Source organism: Carassius carassius, chromosome 38, assembly GCF_963082965.1.
Source record: "Carassius carassius chromosome 38, fCarCar2.1, whole genome shotgun sequence".
NCBI classification, from domain to species: domain Eukaryota; kingdom Metazoa; phylum Chordata; class Actinopteri; order Cypriniformes; family Cyprinidae; genus Carassius; species Carassius carassius.
In genome coordinates, this window is record NC_081792.1 from 26,531,093 (window position 1) to 26,556,987 (window position 25,895).

The 25,895-nt window shown below is 36.7% G+C and overlaps 1 protein-coding gene across 1 annotated transcript; it reads right to left on the reverse strand.

Moving 5' to 3' along the window:
- Positions 1–9,294: 9,294 nt before the first annotated feature.
- Positions 9,295–25,085, reverse strand: LOC132119674 (protein Wnt-4a-like). The gene is made up of 5 exons (XM_059529835.1): positions 24,580–25,085; positions 10,677–10,912; positions 10,459–10,590; positions 10,054–10,196; positions 9,295–9,971 (listed from the first exon to the last, which is right to left on the reverse strand). Exons 1-5 carry the CDS (start codon positions 24,654–24,656, stop codon positions 9,501–9,503), a joined length of 1,059 nt encoding a protein of 352 aa, XP_059385818.1. The 5' UTR covers positions 24,657–25,085; the 3' UTR covers positions 9,295–9,500.
- Between the last annotated feature and the right edge of the window lie 810 nt (positions 25,086–25,895).

A 25,895-nucleotide genomic window follows, 5' to 3' on the forward strand; every position in this document is an offset into this window, starting at 1 on the left:
TTATATATGAACTTTATCTGTCATTTTAATTTGATAAAAAAAAAAAAATCTAACTCCCAGACCGTTTTCAGATCTTCACCAGACATTTCACGTCAGCTCTTCACCATGCTGACAAAAAGTTATCAAAAAAATTCTATAAGCACATACATTTTTTTATGTTTGCTGGTATGACCCAACATGATGTCTATGTGTTAAGTGCACAAAGTTAAAACTTAAACAATGCCCATATGGAAAACAAGTCATTTTGACATGTTTAGTTTCACGAATTTGTGATGCTCAGAGGTCAAACATATAAACAGAAACCAGCTTGGAAGCATCTGCAGCCCAATTTTTTTTTTTTTTTTTTTTTTTAAATGTTTCCTTCAGTAATATGACAAATTGTTCTGTGTAGTATTGTTACATATTATAATTCATACAAATATATGGTTAAAGTCCTTTTTGTAGACTAAAATAACATGCAAGCATATAGCACACTAATCATAAACATCTGCTTGTTGACCTGACCTATGCATCTACTGATCACATATAATAATAATAATAATAAATGTTACTTGCTATTTCTTTGTAATTAATTGTGAAATTTACTAACAATTTCGGAGTTAAAATTGTTTCTGGTGTGAATCCTACACCACTTTTTTTTTTTTTTTCAGTGTATGTTTTAAGTGCAGAGAATCCAGCAGTGAATCCCCAAATCCCTCAGTTTAGTTTATTGTGACACGCCAGTTCGCTCGTGGTGTTCAGATACATGTATCCATAGACGTTCTCTTTCAGTCTCCGCCAAGCAAATAAGAACCCCTCAGGTGTCTTGGGTGACCCATCTTTCCATAAACCCCCAGCTTATCTGTTGACAGCCTGTCCAGTCTGCTGAGAGGCTCAACTCTTTGACCATACTTCCATATCATGGATGCAGAACAACCATGTCCAAACTAGAGATACCAGCATGCAGTCGCGGTGCAGGTGGCTGGGAGATCTCAGTTGGTAAGACACCATAGCTGAGTTTGATGGATTAAGTATAAGGCCTGTTTACGGCCATATCCTCTTTTTTTTATTTTTGGTATTTGTGATCTCATGACAGTTCCTACACCTGTGTCCGATCACAGGATCTGATATTTTGCCACACGGAAAGCACCTCCATAGTTTTAGTAATTGCATCACCACTGAGATATGTGGATACAAATTTAGATTCCTGACTGCCAGGCAGAGGGGGTTTGCATCAGGCTGGAAGGCCTTATATATCACTGCATGATGGATGAGCCAGTGTAGAGGAAATCTCTGTGGTTTATGCTCGAGCAATACTTTGAACTGAGCCGCTGCTTCAGCTTGAACCTTAAATTCATCCACGCTGCTCACAATGACAACCATTAGTGTTTACCTAAAAATGGGCATTGTTGTGTGTAAAGTTGCACTAAGTAATTTATCATCTTTTCTGTTCCACCAAAATTTCCACCTCCTTCAACTTAAACTTAAATGAATATTTTACAGGCCATCCAATAGGAACAGATTTGGAGAAATTTAGCATTACATTACTTAATAGATCCTCTGCAGTGAGTGGGTGCCGTCAGAAAATGAGAGTACAAATTCCATAATAATGCTCCCTCCAGTGAAAAAGTCCATCCCCTGTTGTCCTCTTGCATCAAAATCCACCAACACATTTGTTAAAACTGTTTATGAACAGTGCTTGATCTGTGCAATTTTTTCTCCTGATTTAGACAAGATTACTTTTTCACTGGAAAAAGCTATATTATGGATAGAGGATAGAGATAGATAACACATAGCTTTTCACTTCACAAGATGTTAACTTATTGACTGGAGAGGTGTGCATTTCTCTTGGATTAGTGTGATGTTTGTATCAGCTATTTGGACTCTTATTCTGACGGCACCCATCCATTGTGATGTAATGCTAAATTTCTCCAAATCCGTTCCAATGAAGAAAAACTGATCTACATCTTGGATTTCCTGAGGGTGAGAAATTTTCATTTAGTTTAATTTAAATTTTTGGGTGAGCTATTCTATGTTTGATTGTTTATTAAATTAATTTCATTTCATTAAAAATAAATATCTTATATGTAAAAATAAATCAATTGAAATTGGTTAAATTGTTCTAATGAGGTACTGATCATATTTTTTACAGTGAAGAGTTTGAATGATGTGAGGGTGAGTAAATGGCTCATTTAAATTTTTGTGTGAACACTGGTATATCCACCGTAACCTACTTGGTTCTTATGATCATCTCTTTTATGATAAGGGGGTTTTATACTCTAATTGTTACTCTGCAGTAATGGGTGAGTGCCTGATTCCAGTTTCTTTTTTAGTGAAATACTGAAATGCATAAGGAATATTAGTGCATAATACTACTGCTTGACTCTGCACCAGGGCTTGGTATCAGGATAATGTCTTTGTGAGGGCCCCGGGTCATTGCACAACTTGATGCTTCACAAAAAAAGTGAAGGAAGAAGGGGAGGAGTATGGCAACTGTCATCACAAACAAGAAACAGCTGTCTCATTTGTGTAACTTGTTTTCTTTTAATATGAGAAGTATGTTGGTAGAGATCTTTGAGTTTTGAGGAAGGCCTGATAGGAGAGAGGAGCGCTTTTTTTTTTTTCACTCCTGGAATCATTCTTCCAGACCTTTGGTGAACTTATGGGTTTCTCGACAGACAAATTCTCTCCTTGTGTTCTCTGAGGTGAGTTTAGGGAAATGTTAGTTAGGAGAAATCGATACTCCAAATTAAACTTAACCCCCTAAAAATCCCCACTGGCCCCCTAACAAGAAATATTTTTATAATAATAATAATAAAATTACAATTAATTAAAATTAAACATGGACATCTGTAACACAACCTTAAAATATTTAGACATTTAGACAGAAAAAAATAATTCCATAATGTGTAGAATCAGGGTTGACAAGTCTGCGGTTTTCACACAGAATTAGGCTGCTTTTATAATGTTGTCGCAAGTTGAAGAAAACCTGTCTGCCCCCCTGGAACGTGACCGAGGTAAAACCCCCGGAGGGTGATTTTGGAGTGATTTTGAAAGTCAATTTCCCCCGGAATGCGACTGGGCTACTTTTGATCATGATTGAGTTTTGTTAAGCAGACCTGGCAACCCTGTGTAGAATCCTCTCTTAACCTCTTCCCATTGCCATTGAATACGTGCACCGTGCAGTTGCATTACTACTATTTCCTATTCTAGAGTTTGTGAGAAGAGCAATCATTTACGACGGGGTCACCAGACTCTGTCCTAGAGGGCCTGTGTTCTGTAGAGTTTAGTTTCAACCCTAATCAAACACACCTGAACCAGCTAATCAAGCTCTTACAAGGTATACTTGAAACTTCCAAGCAAGTGTGTTGAGGGAAGTTGGAGCTGAACTCTGCAGGAGTTTGGAGACCCCTGGTTTAAGAGATGCAAAACTCATAAATTAAATAAAATTTCATTATATGCTTTATTTATATATAAATATACTGTACATACATTTGTCTCATCAGGTGTCAATAGTTAAATCAAAATCATATAATTTGCTACTCTTTGGCTAACTGAGATTAGGTTAGTACCATAAGGCAGTATCTGGTTTAAATTTAGTTGTTTTCGTTGCTTGCATGTTGATCGATCACATAGTTTTTAAAGGGGTCATACAATGCTTTAAATTTTACCTTTCTCTCGGAGTGTTACAAGCTCTTGGTGTGTAAAGAAGATCTGTGCAGTTGCAAAGACTAAAGTCTCAATTCCAAAGAGATATTCTTTATAAAAGTTAAGACTCGTCCACGCCCTCTGAAAATGCCTCATTTAAACACCCCCCCCCCCACATGTCTACGTCATGATGTCACCAAATTCAGACATGATTTTATGTCTATACAGCGCAATACGCAAAGCAACATGTAGAAAGACAGTATAATTCATTATAATCAGTAATTATGTCCCCACTGGATGCAACAAATGCTTAGTTTTGTTTGTTTTGTCTCGTCTTTCCAGGACAGAGCATCACAGTATGTTAAGGGGCGTAACATTTCCCTCACACACTTAATGTATTCGGCCAATCACAATGCACTGGATAGCTGGCCAGTCAGCGTACACCTCCCTTTTCAGAACGTTGAGCTTTGTAAAAATTGTTGTGTCTTAGAAAAGTGAGCTTAGAAGCAACAATAATGTACATTGTGGAAAATGTTTTTTTTTTTTTTTTTTTTTTTTTTTTAACCTTAAACCACATAAACACATTGCATTACACCAAATACACACAATAATGTTATTTTTTAGCAACATCATATGACCCCTTTAATGTAAGTCCAGCAGTTAATCTTTAAAGTACTGTATTGGTAGTTTTCGGCATTTTCACTGTAGGGGTTGCATAGACTACAAGAGCGTCAATGCCAGAGGTTTCTATTTACAACCTGTTTTGCAGTATTGAGCAATCACCGACATCTCTGTTGATTTATTGAACGCAATGGCCAATCAGAGGCGTTTAAGTTAGAATTTACTCACCGCTCTGATGTTTTTATTCGCTCACGAATCCTCACATTATAACAAAGTGTAGACACAATATGCAATGCTTCACTTTTTACAGTGCATAGTATAGTTTTGACTATATCTATATCTTTCCTTTTACGGTTGTTGTTGCACCATATAAATGTGATAACTGGACAATATTTGAAATGAATATTTGAATTGAATTTGAATGAACACTGTGTGTGTGTGTGTGTGTGTGTGTGTGTATGTGTGTGTGTGTGTGTGTGTGTGTGTGTATTATAATTATTATTATTATTATTAATGGCCACACATAGCATACAAAGTGCATACTTTCATGCCTTGGCTAATCAAACAAATGTTACTGTTATGACTTCAGAGACCAAAGTCATATTAAAAGTAGCTGAAAGGCTAAAGCCCCTGATCTTTGAGTACCTTTATTGAATTGTAGGTTGATAATTATGTTATGTCCCTGGAAAAGCCTTTCAAATATTAAATTACTGTGTGGTATTTTCCATCAAAGAGGCGGTGAAAGGGCCATTCTGTTGACAGGATTAGATTTCTCATTGTGAAATCTCCCTCAAGCACATTTTAGATCTATTCTCATACACACCGATTTTTCCATATTCATGCCTGCATATTTTTCCCCAAATAGCCATCAGAGAAATTTCTTTCAGCCACAGACAGGTTGTCCTTTCCTAGGTGTATTTAAGTCACACTGAAAACATCCATGTTAGTGTCATCACATCACATATTTCAAAACCAGGCAGCATGAAATGGCAATGAACAAAAACAGTTGTGTTTAGGCCCCAATATCTCTACTTCCACAAACACAGGATATGCTGGATATTGTGAGGAATTTGCCATGATTTCTCCAGCCTGCGTCCACAGATATGCCCCCGCTTTAATTTCCCGGCGCACAATAAAAGGCAAACTCTCCTCTCTTCAAACCACCTCTTCCTGTTCCTCAAAGCAGCTTATTGGTAACAGACATTGGTATGACCAAAGAATATGAAAGCAGACTTTAAAATGTACGTAGAAATTGAGATGGTGGATTGTTTTGGACCACATGTGCACGCTCTCATGCTTTTCCAACAACTGAAAAAAGCCAGAGGTGGTTGGATGACATATGAAACATAAATTAGAGGTAAAATATGTCAGCTTGGTTGAAAAGAAACTGGAGGGTGTAATCTACCTGTCTACTGTTACAGTAGCAAAGTTAAGGCCCTTAATAGGGTAGACAGTAGTATCATACAGCAAGGTTGGAGTGGAGTAGTCCGGTGTGTTTACTTGCAATAGAAACATTATAAAGAAGATTTTTGTATGTAAATGTTTCTGTATGTATTTAAACTCATCCAGTAGTGTGAGTTTGGGTCAGGTTTTTTATGCATTGTGTGTGTGTATGTGTGTGTATATAAATATATATATATATATATATATATATATATATATATATATATATATATATACTGTATATATACACAAGTTCATCTCAATAAATTTGAATGTCGTGGAAAAGTTCATTTATTTTCAGTAATTCAATTCAAATTGTGAAATTTGTGTATTAAATTCAGTGGACGCAGACTTAGTTTAAGTCTTTGGTTCTTTTGTTTTGATTTTGGCTCACATTTAACAGAACCCACCACTGATCTCACCATATTAGAATATTGTGACATGCCAATCAACTAATCAACTCAAAACACCTGCAAAGGTTTCCTGAGCCTTCAACATGGTCTCTCAGTTTGGTTCACTAGGCTACACAATCATGGGGAAGACTGCCAATCTGACAGTTGTCCAGAAGACAATAATTGACACCCTTCACAAGGAGGGTAAGCCACAAACATTCATTGCCAAAGAAGCTGGCTGTTCACAGAGTGCTGTATCCAAGCATGTTAACAAAGTTGAGTAAAGGAAAAAGTGTGGAAGAAAAAGATGCGCAACCAACAGAGAGAACCGCAGCCTAATGAGGATTGTCAAGCAAAATCGATTCAAGAATGCACAAGGAATGGACTGAGGCCCTGGTCAAGGCATACAGACGTGTCAAGGAATTTGGCTACAGTTGTTGTATTCCTCTTTTTAAGCCACTCCTGAACCACAGACAAAAGCAGAGATGTCTTACCTGGGCGAAGGAAAAGAACTGGACTGTTGCCCAGTGGTCCAAAGTCCTCTTTTCAGATGAGAGCAAGTTTTGTATTTCATTTGGAAACCAAGGTCCTAGAGTCTGGAGGAAGGGTGGAGAAGCTCATAGCCCAAGTGGCTTGAAGTCCAGTGTTAAGTTTCCACAGTATGTGATGATTTGGGGTGCAATGTCATCTGCCGGTGTTGGTCCATTGTGTTTTTTGAAAACCAAAGTCACTGTACCCATTTACCAAGAATTTTGGAGCATTTCATGCATCCCTCTGCTGACCAGCTTTTGAAGATGCTGAATTGAGGCAGTAATTAAAGCAAAAGGAGCCCCTACCAAGTATTGAGTACATGTACAGTAAATGAACATACTTTACAGAAGTCCAACAATTTACAAAAAAAATAAAAATAATTGGTCTTATGAAATATTGGTCTTATATTCTTATTTGTTGAGATAGTGAATTGGTGGGTTTTTGTTAAATGTGAGCCAAAATCATCACAATTAAAAGAACCAAAGATGTCTGTGTGCATTGAATTTAATACACAAGTTTCACATTTGAGTTGAATAACTGAAATAAATTAACCTTTCCATGACACTCTAATTTATTAAGATGCTCCTGTGTATATATATGTTTCAAATAAATGCTGTTATTTAATCTACTATTCATCAAAGAAAAACAAAATAGCACAGTTTCCCCAAAAATATGCACAATTGTTTTCAACATTGATAATAATCAGAACTGTTTCTTGAGCAGCAATCAGCATGTTAGAGTGATTTCTAAAGGATCATCTGACACTGAAGACTAGAGTAATGATGTTTAAAAAATATAGCTTTGCTATCAGAGGAATAAATTCCATATTTATTTTCGATCATATAAATGTAGCCCTGGTGGGCATAAGAGACTTCTTTCAAAAACGTTAGAAAAACCAACCCCAAATTCCTATATACATTTATTAAACTGCATGCAAAAATAAGATTGACCTCCAAAAATGTGTGGAAATGTGACACAACACAAGTGATTGGGCAACAGCTCAGCAAAGCAGTGCTTACGAAAGTCATCTCTAGGGGCCGCTTTGTTGCAGCACCAAACCACATTTATGCATGTCCGACAAAGCTTAATTCCTGCCATTATTCCATGAATAGTTTCTATAAATATTTATTGTTATTGGCGTGATGGCATGACTTTCTGAGTTCAGCCTAGACCATGTCACTAGGCAGCTGCCTGAATGGTACATGCACTGGTACTACCAGGCTTCATTTATTAATTGTTACAATTAAATTGTTTTTATTTCAATATATTTGAAAATGTCATTTATTATTGTGATGCAAAATTTTCAGCATCATTACTTCAGTCTTCAGTGTCACACGATCCTTCATAAATCATTTTAATATGCTGATTCGCTGCTCAAGAAACATTTTTTTATTTTTATTATTATCAATATTAGAAACAGTTTTGTTGAATCAATGATGTATTTTTTTTTTTTTGCAGGATTCTTTGATAAATAGAAAGAAGTAGAGATCTTTAGTAACATTATAGTCTTTACTTTTACCTTTGATCAATTCAATTGCTAGTTCAAAAGTTATTTCTTTAAAAAAATCTTTCTGGCAGCAAACTTAGAATGTGTAACTTAAAATAACATTCCAGGTTCAGCCCAAGAAATGGCATATTGGTATATGGCATATTGTTAATTACAACAAAAATCATTTCGACTCAACCTTTGATTTCTTTTCCTATTTTTTTATTTTGGATTTTTTTAAATAGTGAGGCATGTAGAGTCTGTGGGGGCGATTTTGGATGATTTAAAAGCAGAAATGTCAGTGAGCAGTTCGGCCAAAAAGCACAATCACAAGCATGTTAGTCTTTGACACAGCATATATTTCAATTTAACATACATTCATATGAAATATAGTCCTCTTCAGTGTACAAGTCATTACAAACCTATGTTTCTTTTAAAAGCATAATGGATAGCAAGTTTTACTATAGAAAAGCTTGGAGTTATGATATCGTACATAATTCAGTCACTCAGGTCTGACTAATGGAGGAGGGAATGCTGGGGGATTTGTTTATTTGCGTTATGTGCATCTGGAGAGGAAAAGTGCTAGAGTCATCATACACAGAATCCATGGTCCAAGCACCCCAAGCGGGTAAACAATTTATGTTTGTCAGTTTCGCACCAGATGCATGGTTACATCTCAGCACCAATCATCTGTCTGCATCAATAGCTAGTTAACTAACACAGCGCTTCTTTTGAACAGCTTGCTAACACTTATATTTCCACTCTGTCTTGTTTGTAGTCGGTTTGCATCCATAGTAAAGCAAGCCTTGCTTTAATACTCGCTGTATGTTATCAGTGAGTGATTAATGAATTCAAGCAGCATCACAGGAACGAATGGCCACGAGGATGGAAAACTCTTGGAAAGTACATGTACACATGGACTGCATCTCAGCATGTAGTGTTCAATGTCTCAGTCCGACGTCCATCTTTCAAGATGAAACCCTAAAGCAGCATTAACGATGAAAAAGCATTGAACTTTCGCCATATTCATGTGCCCCAATGGCACTCCTCTGGTGCATGTCACATTAAAAATTCACTCTATTCGATTGCAATAAGTTAAAATGGATATATATATATATATATATATATATATATATATATATATATATATATGTGTATATATATATATATATATATATATATATATATATATATATATATATATATATTTATAAAAATAAGAGAGCAACCATGATTAAAAACAGGACAAGGAGAGAGAAAAATACTCTCAATTGGGACCTCGGATATTTTGCCCCTATAATTTAATGTCTCATGTATGACATGTTCCTCTACCTTTGCTTGAAATGCTTGGGAATTTGTCTAGTTTCCCTGTGCATGTAGGGAAGTGGTAAGGGGAAAGATCACCGACATGTGTGCATCTCAACCATCTTGTGGCACTGTTTGCACTTGACGTAGCAGCACCAGTGGAACTTGCAGCTGCAGCGGTCGACCACCTCCACCTCCTCCGTGTGGAATCCGCGACCACAGCACATGAGCTCACAGCCATCGATGGCCTTCGAGGTCTTGTTGCAAAAGCGGCCCGCGGTGCCCAGTATACCTGGAGATCTGGGGTCATGTTCGCAGAAGTCTGGGCTTGGGTCCAGGTACACCAGATCTTCATCTGTGTGTGGCTTGAACTGTGAGTTTCGGGGAACCAGGACCTTGGTGGTGCCCACTTTGCGTAGCTCCACCTCTGTAGCACCGTCAAATTTCTCCTTGATTATGTTGCCCACTTTGCGGAATGGCGGCATTGCTTTCCAGCAGGTTTTTACCTCACAAGAGCCAGAAACGCCATGGCACTTACATTCCACTCGCATGTTGTTCAGAATTGCCTTGGATTGTGAAAGAAAGGTAATTTGTTAACAAGTAGTGATAATTTAAACCTTTCAGCATGATGTGTGTTAAGCGCCGTACCTTCCTCCCTGCCTCATTGTTATGAAGGTTCATTAGGGCTCTGTTGGAGGACTGTCCTTTACTTCGTTCTCTGATGTCCACAAAGGACTGGGAAAAAGCAACCCCGTATGCAATGTTATCAGAGCATCCTGACCATTGGAAACCTGGTGAGATAAAGATCCTCAAGCATGGATAAATATAACGAGTCCATATGGAAACACAACGTTGTTAGGTACACGATTGGCAATCTTTCCAGATTAGTGACATCAGATCACAGAATGTCATTTAAAGTTTAGTTTAAGACACTTATTAGTAGGTGAACTAGATAACCATGAGAAAAACCGTGTACTATATGCAACAGCAATAATAATTAATCAGCAATCAGCAATCCTCATAATAATTATTATTCAAACAAAGCGCACATACCCTCTGGACTGACACCGTGCACATTGCGGTCGCAGCCACACTTGTCCAGCTCCCCACTGCTGCAGGCTCTGGTCACTGCAAAGGCTACACTAGCAGCAGATAAAGCGTACACAAATGCAGCTTCCCGTGTACCTGTGACACAAATAAGTAGCCATTAAGTATCTACAGGGTTTTAAGCAGGGCAGGCTTCATGTGCAATTAAATATGAGGCTACTTACCTTGTGTGACCACTTTGCCAAACACAGGAACACTTTCTAGCGTCGAGCAGTTCCAGCGTCGGTTGCGGAACTGAAACTGGCACTCGTCGATGGCGAGCTGAGCGCCCCTGCGGACGGCGTCCATCACCTCCACATTGCGCTTGCAGATCTGAACCTGCCTCTGGATGAGTCCTCTGAGCTTCTCACAGGTTTCTTCATCTGAGATGCTCCCCACTGATGACAGCTTTGCTAAGTATCTGAGGACAAAGCAGTAGAGTAATCAGTAAATGTTCCAAGACTATCAATAATATAGGCATTTGTAAAGAAAAAAAACTATGTATTTAGATGTTGGAAGAAAAACGCAAATGTGATTTGGAATATTAAAATGTAGAATATTACAATTTAGTTGTTTATTTATTTTACATACTTATTATTTCAGGTAATCTTTCATTACTTTTCACCAAGAAGTTTAGTTCACTAGAAGTTTATAATAATAACATTAAACAGTAGTTAAAGCATTGGGTATCATGAACTAACAATGAGTATTATATTTACCGCATTTATTTAATGTCAATTTCTACAAAGATGCATTTATAAAATTAAGTCAAATGAAGAAACCATTTAAACAAATAAACAGTATAATATAATAATAAATCTATAACAATAATACATTATATATTTATTTTATTATATATATTCTAAATACAGTACCGTTATATATTATCCTATTATTTATTAAGTTAGTATATGTATTCTGTAAAAAAAAAAAAAAAAAAAAGTTTATTATTAGTTCATGATAACTATTGCATTAAGTAATTGTACCAAATGTAACCTTAATGTATAAAAGTAATTATTTTTAGTATTTTTGTTTAAAGTTAAATTCAAATTTAATTATGGTCATTTTAATGTGTTTTGTATTTTACTATTTTTTATTTATTTATTATTTATTTATTTTTAGTTTTCTGGTTTAATTTAGTTGTTGTTATAGTGTCTGTTAACCCTGGCCCATGCATTGTTCCACTAATTTAGTGACCCAAGTAGGTTATATATTGAGTCCAAAGCACAAACAGTACAATAAACAGCGCAAACATAAGCAGCGTGTCCCTCCTGTGACGTTCATGGAAGGCTGTGTTGGGCAGATGAGGTAAGGGTGATGTTGAGTGACGGATAGAGACTATCTTCACCCATCACCTCCAGGGCCAGGGGGTCGGGGCAACACCAATGCTTTAAAGGGTCTGCTGAGCTCCATCTCTTTATGGCACCTTATAAAAATAGTCCTATACTACAACACATCACACAGGTTTTCATCCGTACACACCAAGCTTGGTCTCATTATCATCAAGGACTGGTTAATATCAAAGTCATGAGTGTTTAAAGTCTGCACAGATGCATTTAGAGAGTTGCGTGTGCTCACGGATGGGTTTGTTTTGCATTATTTGTTTCTGAAGGTCTTTTGGTGTAGTGCTGGGTAATTTGAATGTGAGCTTAAATGTATTGCGGATGGAGGTCTTAAGAATGGCTTTGAAAGTGCTGTGGTGTAAATACTCAATTAAGGTGCAAGATCTTGAGGTTTATTGATTTGGATTGTAGCTCAAGGCTAAACCACAAAATCACCACGGATCGGATCTGACTCACGAAATGCTTATAGTGTATTCGCATGTACAGTATTTACGCTCTTGAAAGTAGTTTTTAAAAGGGGTTTTCAAAGCGATGCAAACCTTTCATGGAATGGTTCTCAAAAGAAGGTTTTTTTTTTTTTTTTTTTCCTACGGTGAAGACCATTTTTGAAATTTAAATAACTTTTTGTGACATGGAAATTTTCCATGAATGTTAAAGGTTCTTCATGGAACCATTGATGCCACCACTTTAAAAACAAACAGTAAAATTAACTACACTAGTTTATTTCAAATATTAATAAAAGCTCATTGTACTAAAGTTAGATGAACCCAATAAATTATTATATTAATCTGAAATTAAAATGAAAGAGAAGCAGCAGATTTTTTGTTACCGTTATGCCAAACCTGTATGAGAATAAATGTTGAAATTAAGTATTATTTTTGTGTTTTTGCACAGGATCAATATAGTGAGAGATATGTTAGTGTTTAATTTTCTGTTAATTTGGGATTTTTAGGGGTTTCTGTTAGTGATAACCTGCAACTGCTACCTTTTAAAGAGCTATTTTTACCTGTTTTAACCCAGAAAATTCGTTGATACAGATTAATGTATTTGGGTTGATTTATCGATATTAATAGTTAACAATGTTGATTTAGATGTTGCCATTTTTTCAGTGTAACTAGCACACAAAACATTTGAGCTAATCTGATGTTAATGCACATGTATGACTTTGAGTCAGTATTTCAGTTCATGCTTATTAAATTGCAATTAACATACAAAATAAAAATCGTTTTAGGAATTTTAAGTGTGCAGTGTCTTGTTTGGTTTCAAGGGCTCATCTTAACAAGTTAAAAACGGCACGTTTGCATCCCTGCAGCTGGCAGCGGCGCATCCCACCCCTCTCTGCTGTTGACGAGATGATTTTGGAGGCCACGGTTGGGGCAGATATGCAACAAACACCTCCTTGTCCATGGGACCATCATCTCTGCTCTTTTGAGCTTTGATAACATGCTCCTGTTCAGCCAAAAGATGAAGCATGACTTCAATGGCCAGATGCACATGCATTCTGCTCAGAGGGAGTTTGAATTTCTTTTTTGTAGCATCTGTTGACAATTGCATGTTCTTGCATGCGTGTTTACAGCTTTTGTTTGTTTCACTAGTAAATTAGCTCTGTGATCCTGACCTGATAATGAATCTGGCAGCCAAATGGCGGCGGATTAGCGCTAGAATATAATATATCAGTGCCAGATGCACTCATAAGACTGGCGCTCATATCAAGCTTGGGATTTTGACAAACAGACACCTGAAGAACGGCCCGCTGCATATTTGTCTGGGAAAAAGATTGTCTGAGACCTTGAGAAAATCTTGTTTTCATTGCTCCCCAGTTATAGCTCTAGCCTTCTCTTCTACGTACTTGCTAAACGTTTGGGAAAACAAAGGGAGCCGACTGTGGGATTTTGTAAAAGAATGGGAGATGCCTTCCTCTGTGCTTTCTGGGAGGTTTTTGCAGGAGCATTCCACCTGGAGCATGGTGCCTTCTTCCTTTTCTGTCATGTTTGTGTTGAATTACATTGCCCTGGCCTTCGAGCACTGTTGGCTCCAGATGGCTTAGCCAAGCGCGACTTAGCACGCAACAATGCTGTATGAGAGAGTTTGAAAGAGAATAAGAGAGAAAAAGCGTCAAACACGTACACTTGCCTGACTGTATATATCCACTTGCCTCTTACTACTGTCAACTTATAAACATATCAAAGTTATATAACACACTACTGTTCAAGTCTCTTCTGCTCACGAGTCAGCATTTATTTGATCAAACATACAGTGAATGCAGTAATATTGTGAAATATTATTACAATTTAAATGCCTATTTTCTATTTAAATATACTTTAAAATGTAATTTATTCCTGAGATGCGTCATTATTGAAGTCTAAAGTGTCACATGATTCTTCAGAAATCATTCTAATATGAGAATTTGCTGCTCAAGAAACCTTTCTTAAAGAGGTCATCGGATGCAAATTTTCCACAAACTGATATGATTCTTAATATATGATTCTTAATAAGATCTTAATGAAAAGTCTGTAACATAGTTTAGTTAAAATATCTAAATGGGAGAGTAAAACAACAACTTTTTTATCCTGTCAAATACAACTCTTTGCAGAGCAAGCCGTTTTGTAGCATTTTCCTTTAAATGTTAATGAGCTCTGCTGACCCCACCCCTCTCTTCCATGCTGCTCTCAGAGAGACTGTTTACTTTAACTGCATTCATTGTGAAACTTGCTAATTAGAACATTATTTGGAAAGATGATTTGCAAAGATTAATTCAAAAAATATTTTACTCACGTCTTCTGTTGGTGAAGCTGGATTGCGAATTATTGGCTTGAACATAGATGCATTTATGTAGATCGGGGGCTAATTCCCTTCAAAAATAAACGTAATCCACTGCGTCTTCAGTGACTCACATGTCGGGAGTAAATGACGGCTGTTGTGCTCATTATTACATCTAACAACAGAACACCTTAATCTCTATATAAGCATGAGCCCCGTCAGACTGGTCGTGGCGGAGGTGTTGCAACAATATATAGTGATATTCTCAATGTTACCCAGAAAACAGGATACAGGTTTAACTCTTTTGAAATACTTCTGCTAAATGTTACACTGTCAGACATGCAAAAGAAGTCTAATGTATCTCTTGCTCTGGCTACTGTGTATAGACCACCAGGGCCGTATACAGAATTCCTAAAAGAATTTGCAGATTTCCTCTCAGACCTTCTAGTTACAGTTGATAAGGCGCTAATCATGGGAGATTTTAATATTCACGTTGATAATGCAAATGATACATTAGGACTTGCGTTTACTGACCTAATAAACTCCTTTGGAGTCAAGCAAAATGTCACCGGGCCCACTCATCATTTTAATCATACACTAGATCTAATTATATCGCATGGAATCGATCTTACTGCTATAGATATTGTACCCCAAAGTGATGATATTACAGACCATTTCCTTGTATCGTGCATGCTGCGTATAACTGATATTAACTATATGTCTCAGCGATACCGTCTGGGCAGAACTAGTGTTCCAGCCACCAAAGACAGATTCGCAAATAACCTGCCTGATCTATCTCAACTGCTATTTGTACCCAAAAATACACATGAATTAGACGAAATTACTGACAACATGGGCACTATTTTCTCTAATGCATTAGAAGCTGTTGCCCCCATCAAATTGAAAAAGGTTAGAGAAAAACGTACTGTGCCATGGTATAACAGTAATACTCACTCTCTCAAGAAAGTAACTCGTAGTCTTGAACGCAAATGGAGAAAAACTAACTTGGAAGTTTTTAAAATTGCATGGAAAAACAGTATGTCCAGCTATAGACAGGCTCTAAAAACTGCTAGGGCAGAGCATATCCACAAACTCATTGAAAATAACCAAAACAATCCAAGGTTTTTATTTAGCACAGTGGCTAAATTAACAAATTACCAGACGCCACCTGATTCAAATATTCCATCAACGTTAAATAGTAATGACTTTATGAATTTCTTCACTGATAAAATAGATAACATTAGAAATACAATAGTGAATGTAGATTCTACAGCGTCTAACACTTCAGTTTCATCCATCGCACCCAAAGATAAACTGCAGTGCTTTACAAATATAGGACAGGAAGAGCTCAATAAACTTATCACTGTATCTAAACCAACAACATGTTTATTAGATCCTGTACCCACTAAATTACTAAAAGAGCTGTTACCTGTAGCCGAAGAACCGCTTCTCAATATCATTAACTCGTCGTTATCTTTAGGTCACGTCCCAAAACCATTCAAGCTGGCGGTTATCAAGCCTCTTATTAAGAAACCAGAACTAGATCCTAGTGTACTGGCAAATTATAGGGCTATTTCAAATCTTCCATTTATGTCTAAAATTTTAGAAAAAGTTGTGTCTGCTCAATTGAGCACCTTCCTGCATAAAAATGATCTGTATGAAGAATTTCAGTCAGGTTTCAGGCCCCACCATAGCACAGAAACTGCACTTGTTAAAATTACAAATGACCTGCTTCTTGCGTCAGATCAAGGCTGCATCTCATTTCTAGTCTTACTTGATCTTAGTGCTGCGTTCGACACCATAGATCATGACATACTCATAGATCGATTACAAAACTATACAGGTATTCAAGGGCAGGCTCTAAGATGGTTTAGATCCTACCTGTCCGATCGCTACCATTTTGTTTACTTAAATGGGGTGTCATCTCATTTATCATTAGTAAAATATGGACTGCCACAAGGATCCGTCCTAGGTCCCCTTCTATTTTCAATATACATGTTCCCCTTGGTAATATTATTAGAAAATACGGAATTAGCTTCCACCGTTATGCTGATGATACTCAGCTATATATCTCAACGAGACCAGATGAAACTTCCCAATTATCTAAGCTAACAGAGTGTGTTAAAAATGTAAAAGATTGGATGACAAATAATTTTCTCCAATTAAATTCGGATAAGACAGAGATATTAATTATTGGACCAAAAAACACCACACAGAATCTTGTAGATTACAATCTGCAACTAGACGGATGTACTGTTACTTCCTCTACAGTCAGAAATCTGGGTGTTATATTAGACAGCAATTTGTCTTTTGAAAATCATATTTCCAATGTTACAAAAACTGCATTCTTCCATCTTAGAAACATTGCCAAGCTACGAAACATGTTATCTGTTTCTGATGCAGAAAAGCTAGTTCATGCATTCATGACCTCTAGACTGGACTATTGTAATGCACTTCTAGGTGGTTGTCCTGCTTCGTCAATAAACAAGCTACAGGTAGTCCAAAATGCAGCAGCTAGAGTCCTTACCAGGTCAAGAAAATATGATCATATTACCCCAATTTTACAGTCTCTGCACTGGCTACCTATTAAGTTCCGTATCAGTTACAAATTATCATTACTTAACTATAAGGCCCTAAATGGTTTAGCTCCTATGTACCTAACTAGCCTTCTACCACGCCACAATCCATCACGCACCCTAAGGTCACAAAACGCTGGACTTTTGGTAGTTCCTAGGATAGCAAAGTCCACTAAAGGAGATAGAGCTTTTTCACATTTGGCTCCCAAACTCTGGAATAGCCTTCCTGATAATGTTCGGGGTTCAGACACACTCTCTCTGTTTAAATCTAGATTAAAAACGCATCTCTTTCGCCAAGCATTCGAATAATGTATCTCTTAAATTGTGAGTGTAGTTGCATCTGCATTTTTATTCTTTAGCTTGGGTTAAACTAATTTTACTTTGTTGGATCAGCAGCTATGCTAATGATGTCTCTATTTTGTTTCTATGTTTTGCCACGGGATTTACATCCCGTGGTAACTAGGATTTACACAAGCTCCAGTCTGGATCCAGAACACCTGAGAAGAGATGATGCTGACCCTCAGAGGACCCCAGATGATGCTAACCTTGAATCAACAAACAGAACTAACAATTATTGCTACATGTGTGACTGCATCCTATAATTACTATTAATTAATAATATTGATAGTTCATCATCTAGCTGACTACGTCTTGTATTATTATTATTATTTTTATTTTTCTAAAATCCTGTCAAACGTGCACAAACTACTAGCTACTACTAAACTACTACTATTGTAGAAACATAATTTTCTGTAAAGTTGCTTTGTAACGATTTGTATTGTAAAAAGCGCTATACAAATAAACTTGAATTGAATTGAATTGAATCTTAGGAGTCATTCTTGAGATCGGCTCGATTTGAGAAAGGGGAAATTATTTAACGAGGTTAAATAAAAACCACTGGGTGGATTTAAAAAAATATTTTTGGACATTATTAATATTTTTACTGTCACTTTTGGATGCAACAAGACATTTAAGCCCAGGGTTCAATACGTACCTCTGTTTTTCAACCACGGTTTTTAGTTTGATTCGGTTCTGATCGGTTCTGATTTTTTTTTTTCTCTTTTTTCTGTACACTATAAAAAAAACATGGATTACTTCAAAATTCTTTTGAGAGAAGTATTATTTTTGTGGATTAGCCATTATTAGGCACTATGAAAACATGTAATGTCTGTTTCATTCATTCTGGCAGCCCGGAAGGGCATCCTTATGCAGAAAGTTCACATATACATCTCAGAACTAATAGAACTGATGACACTCAAGGAAACCCCTAATATGGACAAAGGCATCCTGCAAGAAACATTTTGAATGATGAAACATGAAGACAATAAACACTCGATTGCGACAATGTATAGTGTTCTTCAAGCCATTTAGTGTATTTTCATAATGATTTATATTTATAATCCAATGTTTGTCGATTTTACAGTACATATATTTACAGAATATATAATATATTTTCTGTGTCATTTGTGATAAGAAGCCATGTCAGATCACAAAAGGAAGTTATTTCAAACATTCTGACTGTTGTAGAGTGAAAGAGTGTTATAATGTACTCTTTTGGTTTAGAAACGCTTCTTATTACAAGACATTACAAAGAAAGATGTTCGGCATGTGGTGTTTTTTCAAATGCACGTTATAAGCAGGACGGCGTTTGGTCATCTCAGTGCTTAGACTCATGAGCACACAAACAGAGCCAGTTCAAAAATTATTTCAACGCAAAGCCAAAAAAAACACAATTCACAAGCACATATTGAACCGTGGATGTCGTGCCGAATGGTTCAATATTATATTGAGAATGGTGGCATTTATATATATATATATATATATATATAGCAACTAAAAAGCTTCAATTTCCCTCAGTATCTATTTTTTTTTATAATCAAACAATGGATGTTGAGATTTTGTCTCTCTGTGGTAAATCGGTGAAAGTAAATATCAGACCTATGCAGGTTACCGACAGTAAGTAAAGTGTGTTGTGGTGTCCAAGGGCCACAATTTCTTGAGGTTTACCAAAATATTTGATATTTACATATTTGTCAGATGTGCGTCATAGGGCGCTTGTATCTGTGTATTACAAGCTGTTTGTCTGAAATAAATTCAGTGTTAAGGGAGTTTAAGGGAACTAATGCATTTAGTGCTTCGCATCACACCCACATATTCTCATTTTTATTATAATTATTATTAAACGCATTACCAGCATTAACAAGGAGTTTGTTTTGAATAGAAGCACTATTAATGCATTACTGTTGGCATTGCTCATACTTTTCATAAAACTCTGTGAGAAACTCGTCCTGCACTGTTTTTTGGTGCTGATATAAATGATATATTAAGCTCAGATTTACAACATCATATGGCTCCTTTAAATATTACCTTGAAAATGAATGAATTTAAAAAGAACAAATTATTTATTCAAATTATTAACTGAATAAGGTTCATAGGTTAGAGTTTTTTTTCTTCTTCATTCTCTTATGCTTACAATGGCTGCATTTAGTCGTATTATAACCAAAATACAGTTGGGCTGCTATATATTTTTTGAGGAAATCCTGATCCTTTTTTCAGCATTTTTTATAGCATTATAAATGAATTTAGATACATTTAATGCATCCTTACTAAAATAAAAGTTTTCATTTTGTATTTTTGAACGGTAGTCTACAGATGATGAAAGTCACACTTTAATTCTCCTCACAACATTAAAAATACAGTCAAGAAGATGTTCTACACAAAGGAGAACTGGCCCCCCAACTGAGCCTGGTTTCTCCCAAGGTTTTTTTCTCCATTCTGTCACCGATGGAGTTTCGGTTCCTTGCCGCTGTCGCCTCTGGCTTGCTTAGTTGGGGACACTTCATCTACAGCGATATCGTTGACTTGATTGCAAATAAATGCACAGACACTATTTAACTGAACAGAGATGACATAACTGAATCCAATGATGAACTGCCTTTAACTATCATTTTTGCATTATTGACACTGTTTTCCTAATGAATGTTGTTCAGTTGCTTTGACGCAATGTATTTTGTTTAAAGCGCTATATAAATAAAGGTGACATTGACATTGACATTGACAAAGGAGCCAAAATGTGAATCAAACAACCATCAAAGAATATGACGTTTTCAAAAACAGATGTGTCATTCTTGCACAACAGTCTTTCTCTGATAAACAGCTCGTTTCCTCAAAAACTCAGTGACTCATTGGTATTTCTAAGTCTCGCAGACTGTTCACAGCTCATGTACCAAAACCTCATTCATTTTGCTTTAAGTTAAGAGAGTTCGCCTAGAGCTACAGGACAGTCTTAGTTGCATTTACACTACACTTAATCTGCAAGTCTGGTGGATGATTTATACTCTAGAGGGCAGTGTTATCTCATTTATTGAGATAACTTCATATATTTAATTAATCTTGTTTCTATATCTTCTGGCAGATTAAATATGTACCAGGTGTACATCATGAAGATACTTCAGACTTTCAGAGAGGGACAACAAGGTGCATTGAACATGTACATTTAAACTTAATCTATGAAGATTAATTCATTTTATATGAGCATATGCTTCTACAAACCAGGACGTTTTATATCATATATGACTCCAGAACAAATTAAAATAATTTATGTAAATATAATTTGCATCAATTCAAGAAGTAAATGGTTATATACTATTTATAGATATATTTCGTAGACATTCCTGCACCTGAGGTCTAAAAAACATCCTAAACATCTTGTGTGACCAGAACGCCGGTCTGTAAAATTGAAGACGGATTGACAAGAATCTGGAGGAAATGTACTCAGGTACAGAGCAGAAAATTAAGTAAGAGCGATTGACTCTTGTTCTGTTTAGGTGTTGACAGGCCCATATGGGGATTCTGCCATTTATTTTTAAGAGCAAAGAACTTAAATGTTGTTGACGGATGAAAGTGGTGATGGAAGTTGCCTGTTTTTATCAAATTAACCTTTTAATAGGCTGCTGTATGAGTGGAGGTATGTGACAACAGGTTTTACAGCTTCATTACGCTGTTGTCACTGGTGTTATTTGTGTTATCAGCACTCGGCGCCAGGATGTATTTCACATTAGAGGTTTCTCTCTTCTCATGTTGCTCATCAGCTGTGAACTATTTATTGACCGTCCTGTGCAAACGCCTCAACCACTGTTCTTTCCATCCCATGCAATGGGAAACACTGTGTCACTTCCCAAACAAAGACAACTGCATGGTTTTGTATTATATTCAGTAAACTGTGCATTAGTGAACATTCTGTAACCTCAACTTCTAAAAAAATAAAAAAATAAATAACATCTGCATTTCACAGTGTGCAACGCTTTCTTTACTTCTGAAATTGTTGCATCATGAAACTAGACTAATTCATCAAGATAAATTTTAAAGTTTAGAAAAATATTGAATTGTGAAGGTTGCATTGGCCTTATGTAGGTTGGATACTTAATGTAATAGTTAAGAATAGAGATAGTTAATTAAAATATACTGAAAATGTACTCACCTTTGGGCTATCCAAGATGTAGATGAGTTTGTTTCTTCATCAGAACAGATTTGGAGAAACCCAGCATTCCATCACTTGCTCACCAATGGCTCCTCTGCAGTGGATGGGTGCCGTCAGAATGAGAGTCCAAACAGCTGATAAAAACATCACATTAATCCACAAGTAATCCACATTATTGTACTCCATCAGTGAACGTCTTGTGAAATGAAAAGTTACATGTTTGTAAGGAACAAATCCATCATTAAGGCATTTTAACTTTTAAGTCGTCCCTTCCATAATCCATAATAACCCTTCTCACATCAAACTCCACCCACATATTTGATTAGAACTGTTTTAGACCGTTTTTGCTTGTAAACGGTGCTTGATCTGTGCATATTTCTCTCCTGATTCAGACAAGATGTCTATTTCACTGGAAAATATTTTAGCCGAAAGCTGGATTGAAGTTAGAAACTCCTTAATGTCGGATTTGTTTTTCTTCACAAACTTGCAGCTATTTGCTTCACAAGACGTTAACTGATGGACTGGAGTCATGGGGATTACTTTGGATTATTTTATCAGATGTTTGGACTCTCATTCTGACGGCACCCATTTACTGCAGAGGATCCATTGGTTAGCAAGTGATGTTTTGCTAAATTTCTCCAACTCTGTTCCCATGAACAAACAAGCTCTACATCTAGGCAGATTTTCTTTTTTGGGTGAACTATTTCTTCAAAGATTGGATGGATCAGTAGAGTCTGGCTTTCTCAATAGAACTCTACAAAATCTGAAACCGTTTGATCAGTCAAAAACACAAAGCACACTAAGTTGGAACAGACTAAACTTTTGGTGGATGTAATTCGGAATGTTGGTCTCAGTTTAAGGATTTTGAAGTTTGATCAATAGCAGTATATGCTGACTTTGCCAAAGCAAGATAAAAGCAAAAATCGTTGCTTGTCAAAATGCATTAGAATAAGGATTAAGAGCAACTATTTGCATTGTTTATTTAGAAAAGAGTTTGTTTAATAACATTTCACCATCTGTTATTTATAGTGTCTAATTAATGATTCATTCCTGGCATTTTAATACAAAGCAACTGCAAATAGTCATTCATAAAATATTATAAAGCAATGTAAGCTTATATTTGCATGAACAAGCACAAGCTGTTGAAGCAGGTTTGAAGATGTGCAGGTGCAGTACAACTGCTCTCGTGACGTGCACCTGCACCTCAACCCTCCACACAGGTGCTGATGGATGTGCTCAAGAATAATACATTCACACATCTCTCAAATGAAAAGCTCTTGGCTGTGCTTCAAAACATTTAATTATGACTGCTGAGTAAAGAGTATCTGACTAACCAGAAGAAATTTGTTACTCAACGCACACTCTTAAAACAAATAATCAGATTCGAGCTACAAAGGGCTAACAGCCTGATACTTTTTAAGCACCACAAAACCTTTATTCTCCTTTTTATGTCTATATTCTGGCGTTTTAAAGAGCCCAGAAGCCAAACCACTGATCTGAAGAACCTATATTGAAACATTGAGAACGTTTTAATCTCTGAAGAGGTTTGTGTTGAACCTAACCTACTACAGAAAAACCAGTCAAAGAACTTTTATTTTTAAGATTTGTTGCACAGTAATTCACTTATATGCAACAAACAGGAGACAAAACAGAAAAAGTTTGTGTACTCAGTCATGCTTTTCATCTGATTTTATTTAAGTGAGACCAAAACATTTAAAAAATGTTTATAATCTTACTTTACATCTAAATCTCATTTTAAGATCAGTCGTGACGAAATCACTGTTTATTTCATTTGAACTAAAGACTGCTATGTTGCTCAGAACATGATTTACCTCATAGGAATATGCCTGAAGATTTTTCTATTTATTGTAGGTTTTACACTAAGTCTGTTTCCCTGTTGTTCAGTTAAACCGTATACTTAAACCTTGCATTTCTTATCAAAACTTCAAGTCACATTTTTATAACATTTAAGCTTAATTAACTGTCTTCATGTAAATAATATTATTGTTTCTGGATCACATAGACTACATTTCAGATTCATGCTCACGTGTTGCTCCTATAACTCGAAGATTTCACATTTTCTATTTCTATGTCTATTTGGCTGCCTGCTAATACCTGTCCTGGGATGGGGTTGGAATCATGTACAAGCTCCTGTCAGAATGATCATATTTTGTAGACAGGTAGGAGGTTTTCCGTAAGTGTGAAGCTTGTCTGTGCATGCCCCAAACCTGTCACCACGCCTTTGAGTTAAAAACACTCTTCCATCGAAAACTCAACTACATCTGGATAGATTAAATGATGTGCTGTTTCTGCCCTGAGGATACAGATAAATGATTCTATACACCTGGAAATGCACTCATCTTGATATGGCCTTAACCAAGCATGTCATTCTGCTTCTTAACTACGTAAGTATCAAAATCAGATCATTCGCTTATGAATTCTTTGCTGTTATCACAAATTGCCATAAGTGATTCATTTATACAGCTCTCTTCAGCACTAACTAACTGCTGTCACATTCACGCGTTGCGCGCTGCGCGCAACCAGCGCCAAGCGCGGCTGTGCCAAATGCACATGAACGGAAAGTCTCCAAATAACCGGTTTCATTTCTTTATATTTTGTGCTGTCCATACAGTGCATGCTTTGAGATGTTTATTTCATAGTAAAGGCTACATTAGAGGACTTAGACAACGTTTATAACTGTTTTGTTCTGCGCTTCAAAAAACTGTAAGCTTTAAGGTATTTAATCGAAGTAGGTAGGTTCTATTCTTATTCACCAGTTCGCTTCCTAATTTCAGATTTGCGATTCACAGGCTACATTTGACATGCTAAACATTTGCTTTCGGGGAATCTGACTGACTTAGGCATAACAGACCTAGACCCAGACGTCAAAACATAACATGAATGAAGAAAGTGATAGCTATTCACTTACAGCCAGTTGCTCGCATTGGCGGAGAAGAGTGCTAGAAAGAGCATAAGCAGCGACCTTATCAAATACTCCGATGACATCTTGAGAGGATAATTGAGGTAAAGGTCGCTGGTGTAAAATCCTCAGGGGAAGTTTATCAGTGCACCGCGCTGAAAAGTTGCACCGAAAAGCGATGAATCCATCATTGCGCATCCATCTGAATGAGAAGCAGGTCTGTCCGGATCAACAGTTCATGCCTCCTTGTATAAACAAGCCCAAGTGCTCAATATAGTTCATGTAGTGGCAGCAAACTCACACTGAGCGGTATCCAACCATGCGATTTCCTCCGAGCGCGTGCAGAGGTTTCCACGGTCAACTTTTACGCAGCATCAGATAAAGATGAACCACGCACGGTCCCGCCAATAAATTGAGTCTAAACGACAGTCCCGCTCCCGTGCGTGCAGTTAATTCATCTAAACGTGAGGTTTAGCTCCGTTTGATGACCCCTGTTGATGCCACTCTGAATTGAGTCTGAGAGGGAATGCTGAATTTACTGACTCCTGAAGGGTTTGGTAGGGGCGGCGCGTCGTTTGGGGGAGGTTTTGATGTGTGAGAAAGCAGATAAAGGCGGGTTTAGTGCATGCATATATGTTTTCTCCTGCTCTTTGCTGCCAAGGAAGGTGTATTTATTTATTTATTTTTTTGAGTTCTTCAGAGGGACTATTCTATTCTATTCTATTCGCCGTGCTCGAGGTATAACCGCTTATGCTTTTGGCAAGGTGTATTTTCCCTGGCCTCAGTCCCCCAAACGCAAGTAGGCCCTACTTTGTGGTTAGAAAGCTATTTATAGGATGCCTAGCATTTTGACAGCTTTGACAAAAAATAGACTACAGATTATGGCGTATTATTGTTAGTTATTAATGCTGTGATATGTAGTTGGCATTTGAATGAGAATAAAGATTACAAGAGTCACTTTAAGACAGCATTTTCAAAGATACAATCTGATTTATTAGGCTTACATACATAAATAAACCAGGTTTTTCTTCGTAATAGAACATTAGGCTGAAATAAGTCGTGGTGGTTTCATTTTTTTGTCGTTTCATGTCAGCATAATCACAGCAACAGTTCATCATAAGTTTATGTGTGTTTAACATGGTATGTATGCAGTGGGAAACCACAAACATCTTTCTATACTGGTAAATATTATGTGCAGTTGTTTTTATCTTGCAAGTGCAAAACAAGTGCACTTTGTTTGACAAAACAAGTGCTCGACTGGGTCCCTCAGATTCCCTGTTCACCAACAGAGGGAGAAAGTGAGCAACAGTAACTGATGCTGAAGT